The sequence below is a fragment of the Schistocerca serialis genome, chromosome 2 (genome assembly GCF_023864345.2).
Source record: "Schistocerca serialis cubense isolate TAMUIC-IGC-003099 chromosome 2, iqSchSeri2.2, whole genome shotgun sequence".
In the NCBI taxonomy this organism is placed as follows: domain Eukaryota; kingdom Metazoa; phylum Arthropoda; class Insecta; order Orthoptera; family Acrididae; genus Schistocerca; species Schistocerca serialis.
Genome location: NC_064639.1, coordinates 818391652 through 818411521, shown reverse-complemented (window position 1 = coordinate 818411521; position 19870 = coordinate 818391652). Strand labels below are relative to the sequence as shown.

Sequence of the window (19870 nt, the reverse complement as noted above, 5' to 3'; positions counted from 1 at the left end):
AGTTAATGTTAATGTACACTCTCTATTAGATATACATTGAAGTACAAACACAGACAAGTGGAGAAGAAATACAAGAAGAATGAACAGACAGTCAAGAAAGGCATACACATCAGCTGCTAAGAAAGAAGTGCCAGACTGAACATTTCAGTACTAGAACTGTTCCAAATGCCCAAGAAAGTGTAACAAGATCATCAGCAAGGGGTAATGTTCCATGGATTATGCAATATACAGAGAAACAGCAACAGTATTTAGCTCCACTAATTAAAGAAGTGCCTAATGCAAGGCCACATTCTTCAGGTGCACAGCCTCGAAGAAATGTGACGAAGTACTTTCTACTGATAGGTGGTTGTGAAGTTCAAGCATGTCTAGGGGTACTTCTTAACTTTTTAATGTATCTGTGTGATACATACAAAAGAGAAGAGACAGCAGCAACATGATACTGACTGCTAATAAGGGAAGTCATCATCATTCAGGTATAAGGAGATGGATGAGGCAAAGGAGACAATAAGTAACCATATAAAATCTTTTCCTACTATTCCATTGCATTACTTCAAACAGAGTATTGTGTGACAGTTCTTTCCAGGACATATGAATATACAAATATTGCATGAACTATATAAGAAACTTTGCAAAGAGGAACAAGTTACTCCTGAAAAATAATGGGTCTACAGAGAAATATTCAATACACAGTTTAACCTAGGCTTTCACGTAATTAGAAAAGTTGTATGCGGCTACTGCTATTGTTTTCAAAATCTCTCCAAAGAAAATGAAGAGGCAAAGAAAGGCCAGCATTCAGAATACTCAAAGAGACAAGAAGCTGCTAGAAAGCTAAAAAATGAAATGAAATGAAAGAGCAGGGCAGAGCAAGAGATACCATTTACTGGATGGAGTTTGACCCACAAGCTATAACGTACTGTCAAAACATAGCAGCTCAGGACATTTTCTGCAAATGAAGATTAACTAAGTTAGACATTACATATGGCATGAATGTGGATCGATTGAAGTAGCATCATGCTTATTTCAAGAACTCTAGAAGACTGCACATGGCAATCAAGTTGTTTCACTCTCAGGCACCTATGGAGGACAAAATCCCAACATCAATAGGAGCATCATGCTTCTCCTTGCTTTACACGCTCTGAACATTTCTACAATACAGCGATGCTTCTTTGCGCTTGGCACACTTCAGTGGAGGGTGACTCACTCCATGCCAGTATAGACAGAGTTGAAAAAATTTGACTTTATACCCTTCAGGATGGTACACTGTTGGTATGCTTCAAAACAAAGGCTGCACGAAGTTGTTGAAATGGACCAGAACGACTTCCTGGATTTTGATCCTATGCAGAAGAAAAGGTTGAAAAATACAAAAAATGACGGTAAATGAAGTACATTGGTTTAAGGTGAAAAGGCTTCAAAATTGCAAAAGTGATGTTAATCGTATCTTTTTCACACATTTCCATGATCAAAAATTCAAAAGTTTGCCAGTTTCCCGAAAATCCCGAAATTCCAATACAGTCTTCCAGTCAGAACCGAAATACCAGGAAGAGAAAATAGAAGACCACACGGATCTTTGCCACACCAGCATTATGAAGGAATAGTATAACAAATTTTGTAAAAGTCTTCAAGAAGAGGAAGCTGGAGATTCCGACTGCGGTGGCAATGGTTGTAATGAAATTAGTGGGAAAGTGAACGTTCAGTGGTGACATTGGTACAAAAATCCGCTAATATTTTTTTATTTCCACTGGAATTGATCTGTTTCGAGTATAGAAATTAACTTTTTACACTATATTTTCTCAGTATAATACAGCAATAAATAACAGTGTACCATTAAGGACTATCTTTAAAGATATGTTATCATTTGACAGCTTTTTAAGTGTATTCTTTAGTGGTGTAGAGGTTTTCAATAAAGTTTGTATTACATCACTGAGATACGAAATTCACAAGTTAAAATATGTTCTTCCATCTCTCCTGTAAAATCACTGAACTGGAGTTATGTTACTCTGATCGTCACACAATGAAATGATCTTACAGAAAAGTTGAGCTGCAATTTATGGCTGTTAGCTGGTGATACTGTGGTGCACAGGAAAGTGTTGTCACTGAGTGACTGTAGGGGTATACAAGATGACTCTGATACAATATTTACATTAATTAAGTATCTAGGCATAACACTGCACAGAGATACAAAATGGAACGAGCACGTCAGGCTGTTAGCAGGAAGGCAAATATTTTATTTTTTATTTTATTGGGGGAATCTTGGGAAAGTGCAGCTCGTCAATAAAGGAGGTGGCATACAAGATGCAAGTGCGAACCATTCTTGAGTACTATTTGAGCGTTTGGGATCCCCACCAGGTTGGATTACAGGAAGACATTGAAGCAATTTAGAGGCCAGATTTGTTACTATTAGGTTCAATCAGCATGCGGTTATTACGAAGCTGCTTCATAAGCTCAAACAGCAATCAGTGGAGGGAAGATGACTTTCTTTTTGCGAGGCACTATTGTGGAAGTTTAGAGAACTGGCATTTGATACCCACTGCAGAGCAATTCTATTACTGCCACTGTACATTTCAAGTAAGAAGCATCACTAGTAGTAGTAAGTGGTAACCTCTGCAATGCACCATATGGTGGCTTGAAGAGTATGTATGTAGCTGTAAATGCAGCGCTTCAGTTTAACTATTTCAAAGTGAAAAGTTTTTTTATACATTTTTGTTGAAATGTAAGTGACTAGAAGGTGGCTGTTTGACCAAAATTGGTTGTTCATATATAAATACACATTGTAGCAGCTTTGGTGGTTTCTTTAGGTCATTCCAGTTGTCAGTGGTAAATATGCTCTCCAAATGACAATCACAGAACCACACTAATGTATAAACCGATTCATTTAAATATGATTCATACTGTATTAGTGAGCCCACAAAAGACTCACAATATTTGAATTAACAATACCACATAGAATAAAATATTCTGAAGGAGTGTTAAAGTCAAAGGGATTTTTCAAACTTACCAACTACATCTCTGGACTGAGGCATTGCTCCACTGTAATGACGACGACCCCTGTTTTGTAATTTCATTTGGCGTCTGCGTTCAGCTTGTGCTCGAAGTTCTTCAGGATTTGGAACGAACTGATCAGAGGGAACTGCTGCTGTATCACCTTCACTTCCGGATTCTTCTTCACTTGATTTCACATCTTCATTCGTCCGCAGAACACGGGGAACGACCAGAGGACGTCTAAAGTATTGAATATTTTAATTATGCAGAAATAAGGAATATACATAACATGATAATTTCATTTGTAATAGAAGATCTAATTTACACTACACTACACTACACCACACACACACACACACACACACACACACACACACACACACACACAAAAACATTATTATGAAAACGGTTGTCACAAAAATAAAGAAGGTGTAATGAATGACATGATCATTAGGAAAAACATGAAAAACTGAACAGAAAGGAGGAATGGTACCATAAACAATGAAAAGGGGGAGAGGGGAGGGAGGGACGGAGGGAGAGTGAGTGAGTGAGGGAGGGAGAGATCAAGCAATGATCAATACTTTACAAATAACTAAACAGCACAAAAGTTGCATTTTTCAATATGAGTCAGTATTTACTTTAGCCTAGGCTATGTAATATTTTCTTAATATTCTGCAATCTCACTCTGCTTTTTCTTATGAGTCTTGGTTATTAAATAGCCTCTATTTTTATACTTAATTTGTCTCTCTTTTCTTTGGAGATGTTATCCTCAACATTTCAACTACTTTCTTCCTTTATTCTGTTCATTAATTTGTTAGTTTAAAAGCAAAAAATCTATAAAAACTTATGTCAAAACAATTTCTACTTCCTAGCCTTTTACTCAGCTGATTGTTCATACTTCATTCAAACAAGATGTTTCAGAAACGTCTTTCTTAATCTTACACTAACATTTGAAGATGATGATCCGTTGTGATGTACATTTATTCATAGGTTTGTCGTCTTTTGTCCACAAAAGATGATATTATTACAGATCTTGTCCTTATTCCTGCATCCCAAATTCAAGCTACTCATATCAAACTGCCCCTCTTTCCCTTTCCATGCCTCATCTTTCATATTTTTTCTCTTCCTGCATCATATCCAGTCACCCATTCCAATACAAGAAGCATCCGATTATCAGGGTTTGATTGTCTGGTTGCAGATTAGCCACACGTACTGTGGTGACTTTTGAAAAAATAAAAAATGAAACATGAAGTATTCTGTAATAATTAGAATTAAGATTTTAGTTTTTGGTTGTAAAGGTGTTGATGACAAAAACATCCGTGAGTAGTTAAACTTTGATGCCTACGAACTGGTCTTTGAGCAGCTAAGTGACATGGATATACTGAATGTAGTGCATTCGGTAAAGGAAGAGAGCAAAGATAAACTGATCGATAAATCTGTTATCTCACACACTGTTGCACTAAAATATGTTGATATGTTATTAGAATATCATTTCATTATGTTGCTGTCATGACACTCTGGAAAATGAGAACTGTTGCAGGAGAAAGTAGAACAAGTTCTGAAAGTGAAATGAAAGCAAGTAATATGAAATACAACATGTTTTACGTGTCATTTTGTAAGTAAGTTGTCAGTTTCTAGCGATGATGTGTAAGTAGTGCACTGGGATTTCAAATGCAACATTTAGCATGTTTTGAAAATATAGTTAAATGCAGTTTCTGGTAAAAACATATGTGTTTTGCATTATTCATGCAGTTTTGGGTCAACATTAGCTCAGATAATTAGTAGCTTGCACTCCCATACAGTCCAATTTCTCCCACTTCCTGTCTTTGATGACTGAATCGTCTTTCTAAATTTTAAATTACCAAGATACTCTTCCTTATTAGGTATACTCTTCCTTATTAGGTATACACTTATATATGTTTGTGAAACTGCTTCTATAATTTCTGAGACAGAATTAATTGAAGGTAAAAAACATTATCAATTATTGTTTCTTCTTTGGATTTGAGAAGAGACCCGATTTCAAACTCTCATCACTTTTAAGACTACCCTCATGCTTCTTCAAAGGTCACTTGGTGCCCCAGGCTCTAAAGGACTCTCTTAAAACAGAACTGTATAGACTCACTAATGAAGATGGGTTAAACTCTCACATTCAGTGGGTCACTCTGCTCGTACCTGTACACAAACCCAGTGGCACCTTAAGACTTTGTGGTGACTTCGAAATGATGCAAAACAGAAGCACAAACTCACTACTGATAACAGATGGGACTCTTGCAAAATTAATGCCATATGGCCTCTACTGTTAATAATTGGTTATTTTTGTAACCTTTTTGGCCGCCACCATGTTACAGTGTTTTATGGGCCAATTACCAAATGGCATTCCAAACTACGCCACTTACCTTGGTGATTTCATGTTTTGCACAAGTGCTCTTTTGAGTAACCGCCATTGACATATTTTGGGTTCAAACCTGCAGCAAATGGACTTGCACCAATGAAGAATTATGTCACACATAAGAAAATGATGTCTAACACCGCACCTGATGCTCACTCTGGTCTTTTAGCTACTTACAGGGTCACTGCAAGAGAAGAACACTACTTTGCAGACTGACTTGATCGTCCATCACTGCACTCTCCCGGACATACTACAACCACTATTGGAGCACATCATCTGAGACCACTTGTTTTTGAGTGGTCGCGGTGGTATGGGTCCATGAGTTTCAACAGCACACAACTTGTATCTGGTTTCTCCATTTCTAGTGGACCCTATGCTCCTGTGGCAACTCGTGCAAGCTTCTATGGTACCTTGTCTGGCCCAAGCCTTCTGCAGTGATGCCAATGGATACTAGTATGCTGCCTTTCCCAGTGGTGGCTCTTCCAGGGCTTGTACCACCTATATTGTTCTCCCCCACAGCTGCTGCTGGGAGGGAGGGATATGTAATGCTGCCACTCAATGCAATCATGGAAATCAAGTAGCTGGGACAACATTACAGTTGGCTGCTGTGGCACCACTACCCAGAGACAATTAGTCATGATGAGTGCCCTATGACAAGACCATGCCAGAATCCCACATATAAGCTGGTCCTGGGTTGGGCTGAGTCAAGTCTGATGCAATCTGTGGAATGTGTGGTGAGTGCGCAGCAGGTTTGGCTCAGGTGCTAATAACATGGACTTAATCGCAGGCAGAACTTTGATACAGCAAGGACTGGATTTTGCTTAGGAATACGGACTTAAGTTGGCTTGCACTGTTTCTGAAGAGCATCCTGTGTCTATCTCTTGTTGTAAATAAACCAGGGCAAGGTCCTGCTACCTGAGGTGTTGCTTGCCTTTAAAAAATGTTTACTATGATAGCTTTGTAAAAATGAGACATTCTTAGATAGTTAAATCTGTATTCTGGCTAAGGTAGGGCGACAATAGGGAATGTGGTGATACGGCAAATAAAATGAGCTAACTAAATACTACATGACATTATTCAATGTAAATTTTAGAGTGATCTTAGCAAACTATTACAGTTCTGTTACTGAACATGAATCCTCAAGGTATTGCTTATTTTTGCAGGCAAAAGAAAGCAAGGCACTTCTACACATACCTTTCATCATCCCCAACTTCAGGTACCGAGATTTCACGATCATCGCAGGTGTCATCATATTCGTCATCATAATAATTAAACTGACTCTCATCTTCTTCCACAAGTCCCAGTTTTGCGTATGTGCTCTGGTACTGCTTTATCAGTGTTTTATCATCAAGCAACTCTTTCACATCTTTGTACTTTGGCTTCCTAAAAGAAAAAAAGAACTAAATGTAATTCAGTACATGCAACAGAAAATGCTAAATTGAATAGGTTTCTAGATAGAGAACAACAATTTAAAAATCTGTCTAAAAGGAATAAAATATCAGAATTGAGAAATGGCTGTGCTTGAACCTATATATCAGGCCTGGCCTTGTGAGAGCACCAACACCAAATCAGCACTCCAGCTCCTCCACCACTGTGCCATTTGAAGAAAGTGTTTGACGGACAAGTTTAAATGCTGGAGGTAGGCACGGAACAGTGAAAGATGTCTCTCCAATGTAAGGGGCCTACTTCTTGGAGGATAACACTGCAGATCACTTTCAACTGTACCAAAAGGATTTATTTTCAGTTTCTTACCTTCTGCCAATACAATAAATGCATCTTTAAAATAATTAAATTACACCATGATACTATGATGAGCAGAACTATAAATCTGATTTGTTAGACAAAACACTAACCTTGAGGCATACTGTTCATAACATCATACATATTTGTATTCTACTGTGTTCTATATCTGAAACAACAGTTTGTGGTACACAGCCAAAAACATGGGACAACAACAACATCATTACAGATGGAGTACAAGTCCCAATCAATGGAGGAAATTGTCCATGCCCTTTCAAAGGAACCACCCCAGCACACGCCTTAAGCACTTTACGGCAATTACAGCAAACCTAAATCAGGAAGTCCGGATGTGGCTTTAAACCATTTTCCTCTTAAATGTGAGTCCATGAGTCCCTTGGTCAGAGAGAGAGAGAGAGAGAGAGAGAGAGAGAGAGAGAGAGAGAGAGAAACCAAACACTACAACGGCTTTAACAGATCTTCTATGCAGTTCACAATACTACTTGTGATGCAATATACAAAAGCAATATAAGCAATCTGTTAAGATGATGAAGACATTTGCGTTCTTTCCCATTTCTGGCAATGTTACAATCTTGGCAAAACACAAATGCATCATACCGTCTTTGTAGCTGATGTTGCAGTGGCATAGCAGTGTGTTTTTCTAGCACGTAAGAGTATGGTTGTACATTCAGCACACTGCATGGCCTTCAAAGATTCATAAATGTACAGAAACTCCTAGTCCACACCAAACGGTGTCACTTTCCACTTTTGGAAACAAATGCACAGACAATTAAGTATATAGTACAGAATGTAATGTCATGTCATGTCACAACTCATTTTGTGAGTAAAGTGATGGGAATGTGATAAAGTGGGGAAATATATTTGTCAAGCCGAGACAACATCAAAAGTTTAAGTTAACATGATCTATGTAAAGTATATGATACTGGAGAGTCCAGTTTGATGTGAAAAAAATCTACTCACAAGCAGCAGCAACAGGGGAACACACAGACATAAAATGATTTAACTTTTACACACTTTCAGAGCCAGTCACTCTTTCTTCTGGCAGAAGAGTTGAAGGGGAAAGCTGAGGGGTGAAGGAAAAGAACTGGAAAGGTTTAGGGAAAGAGGTGCAGTTGACAAAAGTCACCCAGAAACCCGGGTCAGGGGAGACTTACCAGACAAGATTTGAAAACCTGAGAGCTTAAAGGTTGAATACAAGGTAATATGCAAGACGTAGATTACTACTAAAACATTGTGTATGAGTTAATAAGAGTGAAGAGGTTCAAATGGCTCTGAGCACTATGGGACTTAACATCTGAGGTCATCAGTCACCTAAAACTTAGAACTACTTAAACCTTACTAACCTAAGGACATCATACACAGCCATGCCTGAGGCAGGATTCGAACCAGCAGCTATAGAAGAGTGAAGAGCCAAGTGCATTGTATGTAACAGAGGTGGAAGGGGAGATATTATCAATAGCTGCTTTTTATGGAAAGTTCAATTTGGAACACATATACTACAAGGAATAAAGGTAACCATTCATCATACTGTTGAGGCACTGGGTGGTCAACAGGCACATTAACAATACTGAGAGGCAGGGATGAAGTGTGAGTGGTGGAGGAAATGGTGATGGATGACAGAGGGAGAGGTTGCAAGGGAATGGGATAGGTATGTGGCACGTAATGAAGTCAAGTAGTGGGGGGTGGGGGGGTGGGGTGGGGTGGGGGGGGGGGGGGGTGGACAGAGGAAGTGGGAGATTTGTAGAGATGATAGTGGGAATTCAGATTAATGGGGTAAAATGTGGAATTCAAAACTGGGACGAAGACCAGACAAATTGCAGAATTGAAGTACGTGTTCTAAAGACAATTTACTTAACTCGGAGACACTGGTACTAGGAGTGAGTATCCAAAAAATTGCATGTGTCCTGAACCAACCATTGCATTCCCACATAGAAGTCTTTATAAAAACTACAGAAGGGTTGGTCTGTAACATGACTGCTTTCACAGGTGGCCATGTATCTTGCAATGTTCCCCTTTACTATTATGAAACGGATAGATTGCTAGTCACTATGTACAGGAGACGTTGAGTTGCAGACAAGCACAATGAAAAGCCTGCTATACTATTAAGCTTTCGGCCAAATGGCCTTCTTCTGAAATAGAGCGTGTGCGTGCCCACACCCACGCGTGCACACACACATTTTCTATTAGAAGAGGGCCTTTTGGTTGAAAGCTTAAATGTACATCATTTGGCTTAATTGTACAACAGTCTTACCTCTGCTGTTCCTGTCTGGGACTCATTATCTCCTCTACATGGTGAGCAGCAACCTACCCTTTTTGTAATACTGTTGTTATTCTATCCTGGACTTCCCCTTTAAATATGTACATACATTCAGATTCAACTTTGTTGTTATCTTGCAATTCTGCACCCATAAAAGAACTTTCTTCATGGACTGTGTCAGCACAGGTTGACAGAAATTGTCACCTAAGCAGTTTTTCTTGCGCTGAAAGCTTAGAATCTTCAAACAATTTCAACTTATTACGAAGAAATACAATTTGCTGTTTACTTTAACTAGTATCTGTATTGCATCTCACTGTACAGTCTCTTACTGTATTTAAACATTTAGTAGCAGGAAAACATCACTCAGACATACAGTTTGAGGCTGTACCTGACAGTTCTTTAGTCCTCGTTTGTCTGCTGTGATGTCACTCAGCATTGTCTCGGCATGTCTATTTACTTGGATGGTGCACTGCACTACTCCATATTGGGATGCGGACTCACAGAGATTATACAAACTCCATACGTGTATTGCAACTTGAGATCATACTGCAATCACTGTCCCACCTTGAAGACATGCTGCATCCATCCATGTACACGTCACATGTGAAGAGCTGACAAAAATCCGCAACCAACCTACTATTTGTAGCCACTAAATTAACACATAAGAAGCACAAAAAGGAACACAAATGATACCAGAGAATGAATGCTGAAGGGCAACATTTGAGATAATCTGAGAGGTGTGCACTAATAGGTCAAACATGAAATAAACAGTTGGGAAAACATAGGTAATAAACATGGCAAGTATCAATTTGTTAGACAGTTATAAAAGAATCTATGGAAATTGAGATGTGAGTATGAGTCACAAAAATGTAAAAGGAAATTATACTGTTGGCTTTAGGATGGTTCTGTATGATTATTTTGTTGCCATCCTCAATCATTGTACATGAAAACAATACACTGTCTTGTAGGTGAAGTGGTTCTGCACAATCACATGAAATGACAACAAAGTGAAATACAAAAAAAGGGGTGTGTAAATTAGGGGATCAAATGATGTGCTTTGATAATTAAATAATGTAGGATTTATGTTGACAGTGGTTGGGCAGGTAGGAGTGAAATGCACTGCAGTTGAAGCAACCACAAGTGACGCTACAAGGAGCTACAAAAGTACAGCATAGTTGTGACAGTGTGGGATGGTAATACTTGCACAAAAGAAAGGAGAGAGGCAAAATGTAGGGAAAGATTATATATATATAAAAAAATAGAGGGAAACATTCCACGTAGGAAAAATATATCTAAAAACAAAGATGATGTGACTTACCAAATGAAAGTGCTGGCAGGTCGACAGACACACAAACAAACACAAACATACACACAAGATTCAAGCTTTCGCAACAAACTGTTGCCTCATCAGGAAAGAGGGAAGGAGAGGGAAAGACAAAAGGATGTGGGTTTTAAGGGAGAGGGTAAGGAGTCATTCCAATCCCGGGAGCGGAAAGACTTACCTTAGGGGGAAAAAAGGACGGGTATACACTCGCACACACACACATATCCATCCACACATATACAGACACAAGCAGACATATTTAAAGACCTTTAAATATGTCTGCTTGTCCCTTCGTATTTAAAGGCAAAGAGTTTGGGCAGAGATGTCAGTCGAGGCGGAAGTGCAGAGGCAAAGATGTTGTTGAATGACAGGTGGATATGTGTGTGTGTGCGAGGGTATACCTGTCCTTTTTTCCCCCTAAGGTAAGTCTTTCCACTCCCGGGATTGGAATGACTCCTTACCCTCTTCCTTAAAACCCACATCCTTTCGTCTTTCCCTCTCCTTCCCTCTTTCCTGACGAAGCAACCATCGGTTGCGAAAGCTAGAATTTTGTGTGTATGTATGTGTTTCTATCGACCTGCCAGCGCTTTTTATATATATATATATATATATATATATATATATATATATATATATATATATATATATATATATTTTTTTTCCATGACTTACCAAATCGGAAAGCGCTGGTAGATATGCACAATAAAAAAACACACACACAAAATTTCAAGCTTTCGCAACCCACGGTTGCTTCGTCAGGAAAGAGGGAAGGAGAGGGAAAAATGAAAGGATGTGGGTTTTAAGGGAGAGGGTAAGGAGTCATTCCAATCCCGGGAGCGGAAAGACTTACCTTAGGGGGAAAAAAGGACAGGTATACAATCACGCACGCACACACACACACACACACACACACACACACACACACACACATATCCATCCGCACATACACAGACACAAGCAGACATTTGTAAAGGCAAAGAGTTTGGGCAGAGATGTCAGTCGAGGCAGCAACTTGAAATTAGCGGAGATTGAGGCCTGGGGGATAACGGGAAGAGAGGATGTATTGAAGGGCAAGTTCCCATCTCCGGAGTTCGGATAGGTTGGTGTTAGTGGGAAGTATCCAGATAACCCGGACGGTGTAACAGTGTGCCAAGATGTGCTGGCCGTGCACCAAGGCATGTTTAGCCACAGGGTGATCGTCCTTACCAACAAACACTGTCTGCCTGTGTCCATTCATGCAAATGGACAGTTTGTTGCTGGTCATTCCCACATAGGAAGCGTCACAGTGTAGGCAGGTCAGTTGGTAAATCACGTGGCTCTGACTTTGATCATGTACACCTTCCGGGTTACAGGACTGGAGTAGGTGGTGGTGGGAGGGTGCATGGGACAGGTTTTACACTGGGGGCGGTTACAAGGGTAGGAGCCAGAGGGTACGGAAGGTGGTTTGGGGATTTCATAGGGATGAAGCAAGAGGTTACGAAGGTTAGGTGGATGGCGGAAAGACACTCTTGGTGGAGTGGGGAGGATTTAATGAAGGATGGATCTCATTTCGGGGCTGGATTTGAGGAAGTCGTATCCCTGCTGGAGAGCCACATTCAGAGTCTGATCCAGTCCCGGGAAGTATCCTGTCACAAGTGGGGCACTTTTGGAGTTCTTCTGTGAGAGGTTCTGGGTTTGAGGGGACGAGGAAGTGGCTCTGGTTATTTGCTTCCGTACCAGGTCGGGAGGGTAGTTACGGGATGCGAAAGCTGTTTTCAGGTTGTTGGTGTAATTGTTCAGGGATTCAGGACTGGAGCAGATTCATTTCCCATGAAGCCCTAGGCTGTAGGGAAGGGACCGTTTGATATGGAATGGGTGGCAGCTGTCATAATGGTGGTACTGTTGCTTGTTGGTGGGTTTGATGTGGACGGATGTGTGAAGCTGGCCATTGGACAGATGGAGGTCAACGTCAAGGAAAGTGGCATGGGATTTGGAGTAGGACCAGGTGAATCTGATGGAGCCAAAGGAGTTGAGGTTGGAGAGGAAATTCTGGAGTTCTTCTTCACTGTGAGTCCAGATCATGAAGATGTCATCAATAAATCTGTACCAAACTTTGGGTTGGGAGGCTTGGGTAACCAAGAAGGCTTCCTCTAAGCGACCCATAAATAGGTTGGCATACGAGGGGGCCATCCTGGTACCCATGGCTGTTCCCTTTAATTGTTGGTATGTCTGGCCTTCAAAAGTGAAGAAGCTGTGAGTCAGGATGAAGCTGGCTAAGGTGATGAGGAAGAGGTTATAGGTAGGGTGGCAGGTGATCGGTGTGAAAGGAAGTGCTCCTTTGCAGCGAGGCCCTGGACGTGCGGGATATTTGTGTATAGGAAAGTGGCATCAATGGTTACAAGGATGGTTTCCAGGGGTAACAGACTGGGTAAGGATTCCAGGCGTTCGAGAAAGTGGTTGGTGTCTTTGATGAAGGATGGGAGACTGCATGTAATGGGTTGAAGGTGTTGATCTACGTAGGCAGAGATACGTTCTGTGGGGGCTTGGTAACCAGCTACAATGGGGCAGCCGGGATGTTTGGGTTTGTGAATTTTAGGAAGTAGGTAGAAGGTAGGAGTGCGAGGTGTCGGTGGGGTCAGGAGGTTGATGGAGTCAGGTGAAAGGTTTTGTAGGGGGCCTAAGGTTCTGAGGATTCCTTGAAGCTCCGCCTGGACATCAGGAATGGGATTACCTTGGCAAACTTTGTATGTAGTGTTGTCTGAAAGCTGACGCAGTCCCTCAGCCACATACTCCTGACGATCAAGAACCACGGTCGTGGGACCCTTGTCAGCCGGAAGAATGATGATGGATCGGTCAGCTTTCAGATCACGGATAGCCTGGGCTTTGGCTGTGGTGATGTTGGGAGTAGGATTAAGGTTTTTCAAGAAAGATTGAGAGGCATCCCTAATCAAAGTCCTCAATCTTTCCTCTCTCACATCCACACCGGCTGTTCATAGTATCCTCCTACAGGCCAAGGAATCGTCAGAACCTTAGGCCCCCTACAAAACCTTTCACCTGACTCCATCAACCTCCTGACCCCACCAACACCTTGCACTCCTACCTTCTACCTACTTCCTAAAATTCACAAACCCAAACATCCCGGCCGCCCCATTGTAGCTGGTTACCAAGCCCCCACAGAACGTATCTCTGCCTACGTAGATCAACACCTTCAACCCGTTACATGCAGTCCCCATCCTTCATCAAAGACACCAACCACTTTCTCGAATGCCTGGAATCCTTACCCAATCTCTTACCCCCGGAAACCATCCTTGTAACCATTGATGCCACTTCCTTATACACAAATATTCCGCACGTCCAGGGCCTCGCTGCGATTGAGGACTTCCTTTCACGCCGATCACCTGCCACACTACCTAAAACCTCTTTCCTCATTACCTTAGACAGTGTCATCCTGACTCACAACTTCTTCACTTTCGAAGGCCAGACATACCAACAATTAAAGGGAACAGCCATGGGTACCAGGATGGCCCCTTTGTATGCCAACATATTTATGGGTCACTTATAGGAAGCCTTCATGGTTACCCAAGCCTGCCAACCCAAAGTTTAGTACATATTTATTGATGACATCTTCATGATCTGGACTCACATTGAAGAAGAATTCCAGAATTTCCTCTCCAACCTCAACTCCTTTGGCTCCACCAGATTCACCTGGTCCTACTCCAAATCCCATGCCACTTTCCTTGACGTTGACCTCCATCTGTCCAATGGCCAGCTTCACACATCCGTCCACATCAAACCCACCAACAAGCAACAGTACCTCCATTATGACAGCTGCCACCCATTCCATATCAAATGGTCCCTTCCCTACAGCCTAGGGCTTCGTGGGAAATGAATCTGCTCCAGTCCTGAATCCCTGAACCATTACAGCATCAACCTGAAAACTGCTTTCGCATCCCACAACTACCCTCCCGACCTGGTACAGAAGCAAATAACCAGAGCCACTTCCTCATCCCCTCAAACCCAGAACCTCTCACAGAAGAACCCCAAAAGTGCCCCACTTGTGACAGGATACTTCCCGGGACTGGATCAGACTCTGAATGTGGCTCTCCAGCTGGGATACGACTCCTCAAATCCTGCCCTGAAATGAGGTCCATCCTTCATCCTTCATGAAATCCTCCTCACTCCACCAAGAGTGTCTTTCTGCCGTCCACCCAACCATCATAACCTCATGGTCCACCCCTGTGAAATCCCCAAACCACCTTCCGTACCCTCTGGCTCCTACCCTTGTAACCGCCCCCGGTGTAAAACCTGTCCCATGCACCCTCCCACCACCACCTACTCCAGTCCTGTAACCCGGAAGGTGTACATGATCAAAGGCAGAGCCACGTGTGAAAGCACCCACGTGATTTACCAACTGACCTGCCTACACTGGTTGGTTGTTTTGGGGAAGGAGACCAGCCAACGAGGTCATCGGTCTCATCGGATTAGGGAAGGACGGGGAAGGAAGTCGGCCGTGCCCTTTGAAAGGAACCATCCCGGCATTTGCCTGGAGCGATTTAGGGAAATCACGGAAAACCTAAATCAGGATGGCCGGACGCGGGATTGAACCGTCGTCCTCCCGAATGCGAGTCCAGTGTCTAACCACTGCGCCACCTCGCTCGGTACCTGCCTACACTGTGACGTTTTCTATGTGGGAATGACCAGCAACAAACTGTCCATTCGCATGAATGGACACAGGCATACAGTGTTTGTTGGTAATGAGGATCACCCTGTGGCTAAACATGCTTTGGTGCACGGACAGCACACCTTGGCACAGTGTTACTTCCCACTAACACCAACCTATCCAAACTCCAGAGATGGGAACTTGCCCTTCAATACATTCTCTCTTCCCATTATCCACCAGGCCTCAATCTCCACTAGTTTCAAGTTGCCGCCACTCATATCTCACCTGTCATTCAACATCATCTTTGCCTCTGCACTTCTCGACTGACATCTCTGCCCAAACTCTTTGCCTTTAAATATGTCTGCTTGTGTCTGTATATGTGTGGATGGATATGTCTGTGTGTGCACGATTGTATACCTGTCCTTTTTTCCCCCTAAGGTAAGTCTTTCCGCTCCCGGGATTGGAATGACTCCTTACCCTCTCCCTTAAAACCCACATCCTTTCATCTTTCCCTCTCCTTCCCTCTTTCCTGACGAAGAAACCGTGGGTTGCGAAAGTTTGAAATTTTGTGTGTGTGTTTATGTGTTTTTTTATTGTGCCTATCTACCAGCGCTTTCCCGTTTGGTAAGTCGTGGATCGTTGTTTTTAATATATTTTTCCCATGTGGGAGAGAGAGAGAGAGAGAGAGAGAGAGAGAGAGAGAGAGAGAGAGAGAGAGAGAGAGAGAGAGAGGGGGGAAGATTCCACGTGGGAAAAATATATCTAAAAACGAAGATGATGTAACTTACCAAACAAAAGCATTGGTATGTTGATAGACACACAAACACAAAATTCAAGCTTTTGCAACCCACGGTTGCTTCAGCAGGAAAGAGGGAAGGAGAGGGAAAGAGGGAAGGAGAGGGAAAGACAAAAGGATGAGGATTTTAAGGGAGAGGGTAAGGAGTCATTCCAATCCTGGGAGCAGAAAGACTTACCTTGGGGGGGAAAAGGACAGGTATACACTCGCGCACACACAGACACACACACACATATCCATCCGCACATGTACAGACACAAGCAGACATATGTAAAGGCACAAAACCACTCCTTTCAATACACTCCTGGAAATTGAAATAAGAACACCGTGAATTCATTGTCCCAGGAAGGGGAAACTTTATTGACACATTCCTGGGGTCAGATACATCACATGATCACACTGACAGAACCACAGGCACATAGACACAGGCAACAGAGCATGCACAATGTCGGCACTAGTACAGTGTATATCCACCTTTCGCAGCAATGCAGGCTGCTATTCTCCCATGGAGACGATCGTAGAGATGCTGCATGTAGTCCTGTGGAACGGCTTGCCATGCCATTTCCACCTGGCGCCTCAGTTGGACCAGCGTTCGTGCTGGACGTGCAGACCGCGTGAGACAACGCTTCATCCAGTCCCAAACATGCTCAATGGGGGACAGATCCGGAGATCTTGCTGGCCAGGGTAGTTGACTTACACCTTCTAGAGCACGTTGGGTGGCACGGGATACATGCGGACGTGCATTGTCCTGTTGGAACAGCAAGTTCCCTTGCCGGTCTAGGAATGGTAGAACGATGGGTTCGATGATGGTTTGGATGTACCGTGCACTATTCAGTGTCCCCTCGACGATCACCAGTGGTGTACGGCCAGTGTAGGAGATCGCTCCCCACACCATGATGCCGGGTGTTGGCCCTGTGTGCCTCGGTCGTATGCAGTCCTGATTGTGGCGCTCACCTGCACGGCGCCAAACACGCATACGACCATCATTGGCACCAAGGCAGAAGCGACTCTCATCGCTGAAGACGACACGTCTCCATTCGTCCCTCCATTCACGCCTGTCGCGACACCACTGGAGGCGGGCTGCACGATGTTGGGGCGTGAGCGGAAGACGGCCTAACGGTGTGCGGGACCGTAGCCCAGCTTCATGGAGACGGTTGCGAATGGTCCTCGCCGATACCCCAGGAGCAACAGTGTCCCTAATTTGCTGGGAAGTGGCGGTGCGGTCCCCTACGGCACTGCGTAGGATCCTACGGTCTTGGCGTGCATCCGTGCGTCGCTGCGGTCCGGTCCCAGGTCGACGGGCACGTGCACCTTTCGCCGACCACTGGCGACAACATCGATGTACTGTGGAGACCTCACGCCCCACGTGTTGAGCAATTCGGCGGTACGTCCACCCGGCCTCCCGCATGCCCACTATACGCCCTCGCTCAAAGTCCGTCAACTGCACATACAGTTCACGTCCACGCTGTCGCGGCATGCTACCAGTGTTAAAGACTGCGATGGAGCTCCATATGCCACGGCAAACTGGCTGACACTGACGGCGGCGAATCACAAATGCTGCGCAGCTAGCGCCATTCGAAGGCCAACACCGCGGTTCCTGGTGTGTCCGCTGTGCCGTGGGTGTGATCATTGCTTGTACAGCCCTCTCGCAGTGTTCGGAGCAAGTATGGTGGGTCTGACACACCGGTGTCAATGTGTTCTTTTTTCCATTTCCAGGAGTGTACATTTACACACAGTTTTTTCGAAATTTTCCCAAATTTCTCCACCCTTTAATGTGTTTTGGTGGCATACAACCACCTAACCTTTGTGCACATCGTTGTTTACCAACCCAAGTTCACCACAGGATCAACATAGCTCAGCTTTAACCAACACTTTTTCGACTTTTTTCACACCAGTTCTCCAGTTGCTTTCTAGTTCACCTTTATCTCTCCCAATATATTTTTTTTTTTCATTTTCATTTCAGCCTCATGTTACACTTCTACCTTCTAATACCATGTCACCCTCACAACATCCCCACAACGACCCCATTAAGTTTTATTTACATTCCCTCCACAAACAAGCCTTCGCCCTAGCCAGATTACACTCCCATATTTTATTTACTCAGACTTGTCTGGCATTTGGCCTCACACTTAAAGTTCCCATCTCTGGCTGTAACCCTTCTTTCCATCAGTCCCTATACTAGTTCCAAACTGAACAATCCACAGCCCTCACCCACCTAATCCTTCACCTACACATCAACTCAGCCAACGAATACACCCGCCAACTCCTATCCTCAATAAAAGTCCTCAATCTTTCCTCTCCCTCATCCACACCGGCTGTTCAGAGCATCCTCCTACAGGCCAACCCCAAATTAGAACAGCATGCCACCCTCCACCTCAAAAAACTATCCAATCTCCTGGTTTCCCACCTCCGGAAAGGCAACTCACTCACCCTCCACAACCCTTCCAGCAAACCTCAACCTCCTCTCATTGCACTCAGACCCAGCCTCTCCCATCTACTCAATCTCCCACTTCCAGCTTTACTCCCCCCAAAACCTCAAATTTCTAATCAACACAATCCGGAACCACAACACCCTAATTCGGTAGTTAACCTTTCCTACAAACCTCTCTCCCAAACCGAAACCTCTGTCCTACCCAAAGGCCTCACCTTCAGCCCTACTCCCAAATTCAACCAAACAGCCCTCGTCAAAGATCTACTGTCCTACACTCGTACTCTCTGCTGGAAATATCACCTTGCCATGAAGAAAAATAATCCTAATCCTACTCCTAATGATCCAACTCCCCAAGATACCATCCAAATTTAACCCTGCCTGGAACAGTTCCATCCCCCGTCACAGCGGGACCCACCTCCTCTTCCTCAAAATCACCCTCTCCAAACCTTCCAGGAATTTCTCACTTCCAGCCTTGCCTTTCAATCCTTCTTGAAAAACCTTAATCCTACTCACAACATCACTACTGCTGAAACCCAGGCTATCCGTGATCTGAAGGCTGACCGATCCATCGTCATTCTTCCGGCGGACAAGGGTTCCACGACCGTGGTACTTGATCGTCGGGAGTATGTGGCTGAGGGACTGCGTCAGCTTTCAGACAACACTACATACAAAGTTTGCCAAGGTAATCCCATTCCCGATGTCCAGGCGGAGCTTCAAGGAATCCTCAGAACACTCCACCAAGAGTGTCTTTCCACCGTCCACCTAACCTTCGTAACCTCTTGGTTCATCCCTATGGAATCCCCAAACCACCTTCCGTACCCTCTGGCTCCTACCCTTGTAACCGACCCCCGGTGTAAAACCTGTCCCATGCACACTCCCACCACCACCTACTCCAGTCCTGTAACTCGGAAGGAGTATACGATCAAAGGTAAAGAGAGCCACGTGTGAAAGCATCTACATGATTTACCAACTGACCTGCCTACACTGTGAAGCTTTCTATGTGGGAATGACCAGCAACAAACTGTCCATTCGCATGAATGGACACAGGCAGACAGTGTTTGTTGGTAATGAGGATCACCCTGTGGCTAAACATGCCTTGGTGCACGGCCAGCACATCTTGGCACAGTGTTACACTGTCCCGGTTATCTGGATACTTCCCACGAACACCGACCTATCAGAACTCCAGAGATGGGAACTTGCCCTTCGATACATCCTCTCTTCCCGTTACCCACCAGGCCTCAACCTCTGCTACTTTCAAGTTGGCGCCGCTCATACCTCACCTGTCATTCAACAACAT

General features: G+C 43.6%; 1 protein-coding gene across 6 annotated transcripts in view; it reads right to left on the bottom strand.

Annotated features, from left to right (window-relative positions):
• Positions 1-19870, bottom strand: part of LOC126458067 (activating signal cointegrator 1 complex subunit 2) — a 158974-nt gene that overhangs the window by 8736 nt on the left and 130368 nt on the right. For all 6 annotated transcript variants that reach the window (XM_050094873.1, XM_050094870.1, XM_050094868.1 and 3 more), the window contains exons 13-14: positions 6563-6751; positions 2996-3219 (exon numbers count right to left, since the gene is read on the bottom strand). In XM_050094873.1, the coding sequence (XP_049950830.1) occupies positions 2996-3219; positions 6563-6751 (413 nt within the window). The remainder of the gene's footprint in view (positions 1-2995; positions 3220-6562; positions 6752-19870) is intronic.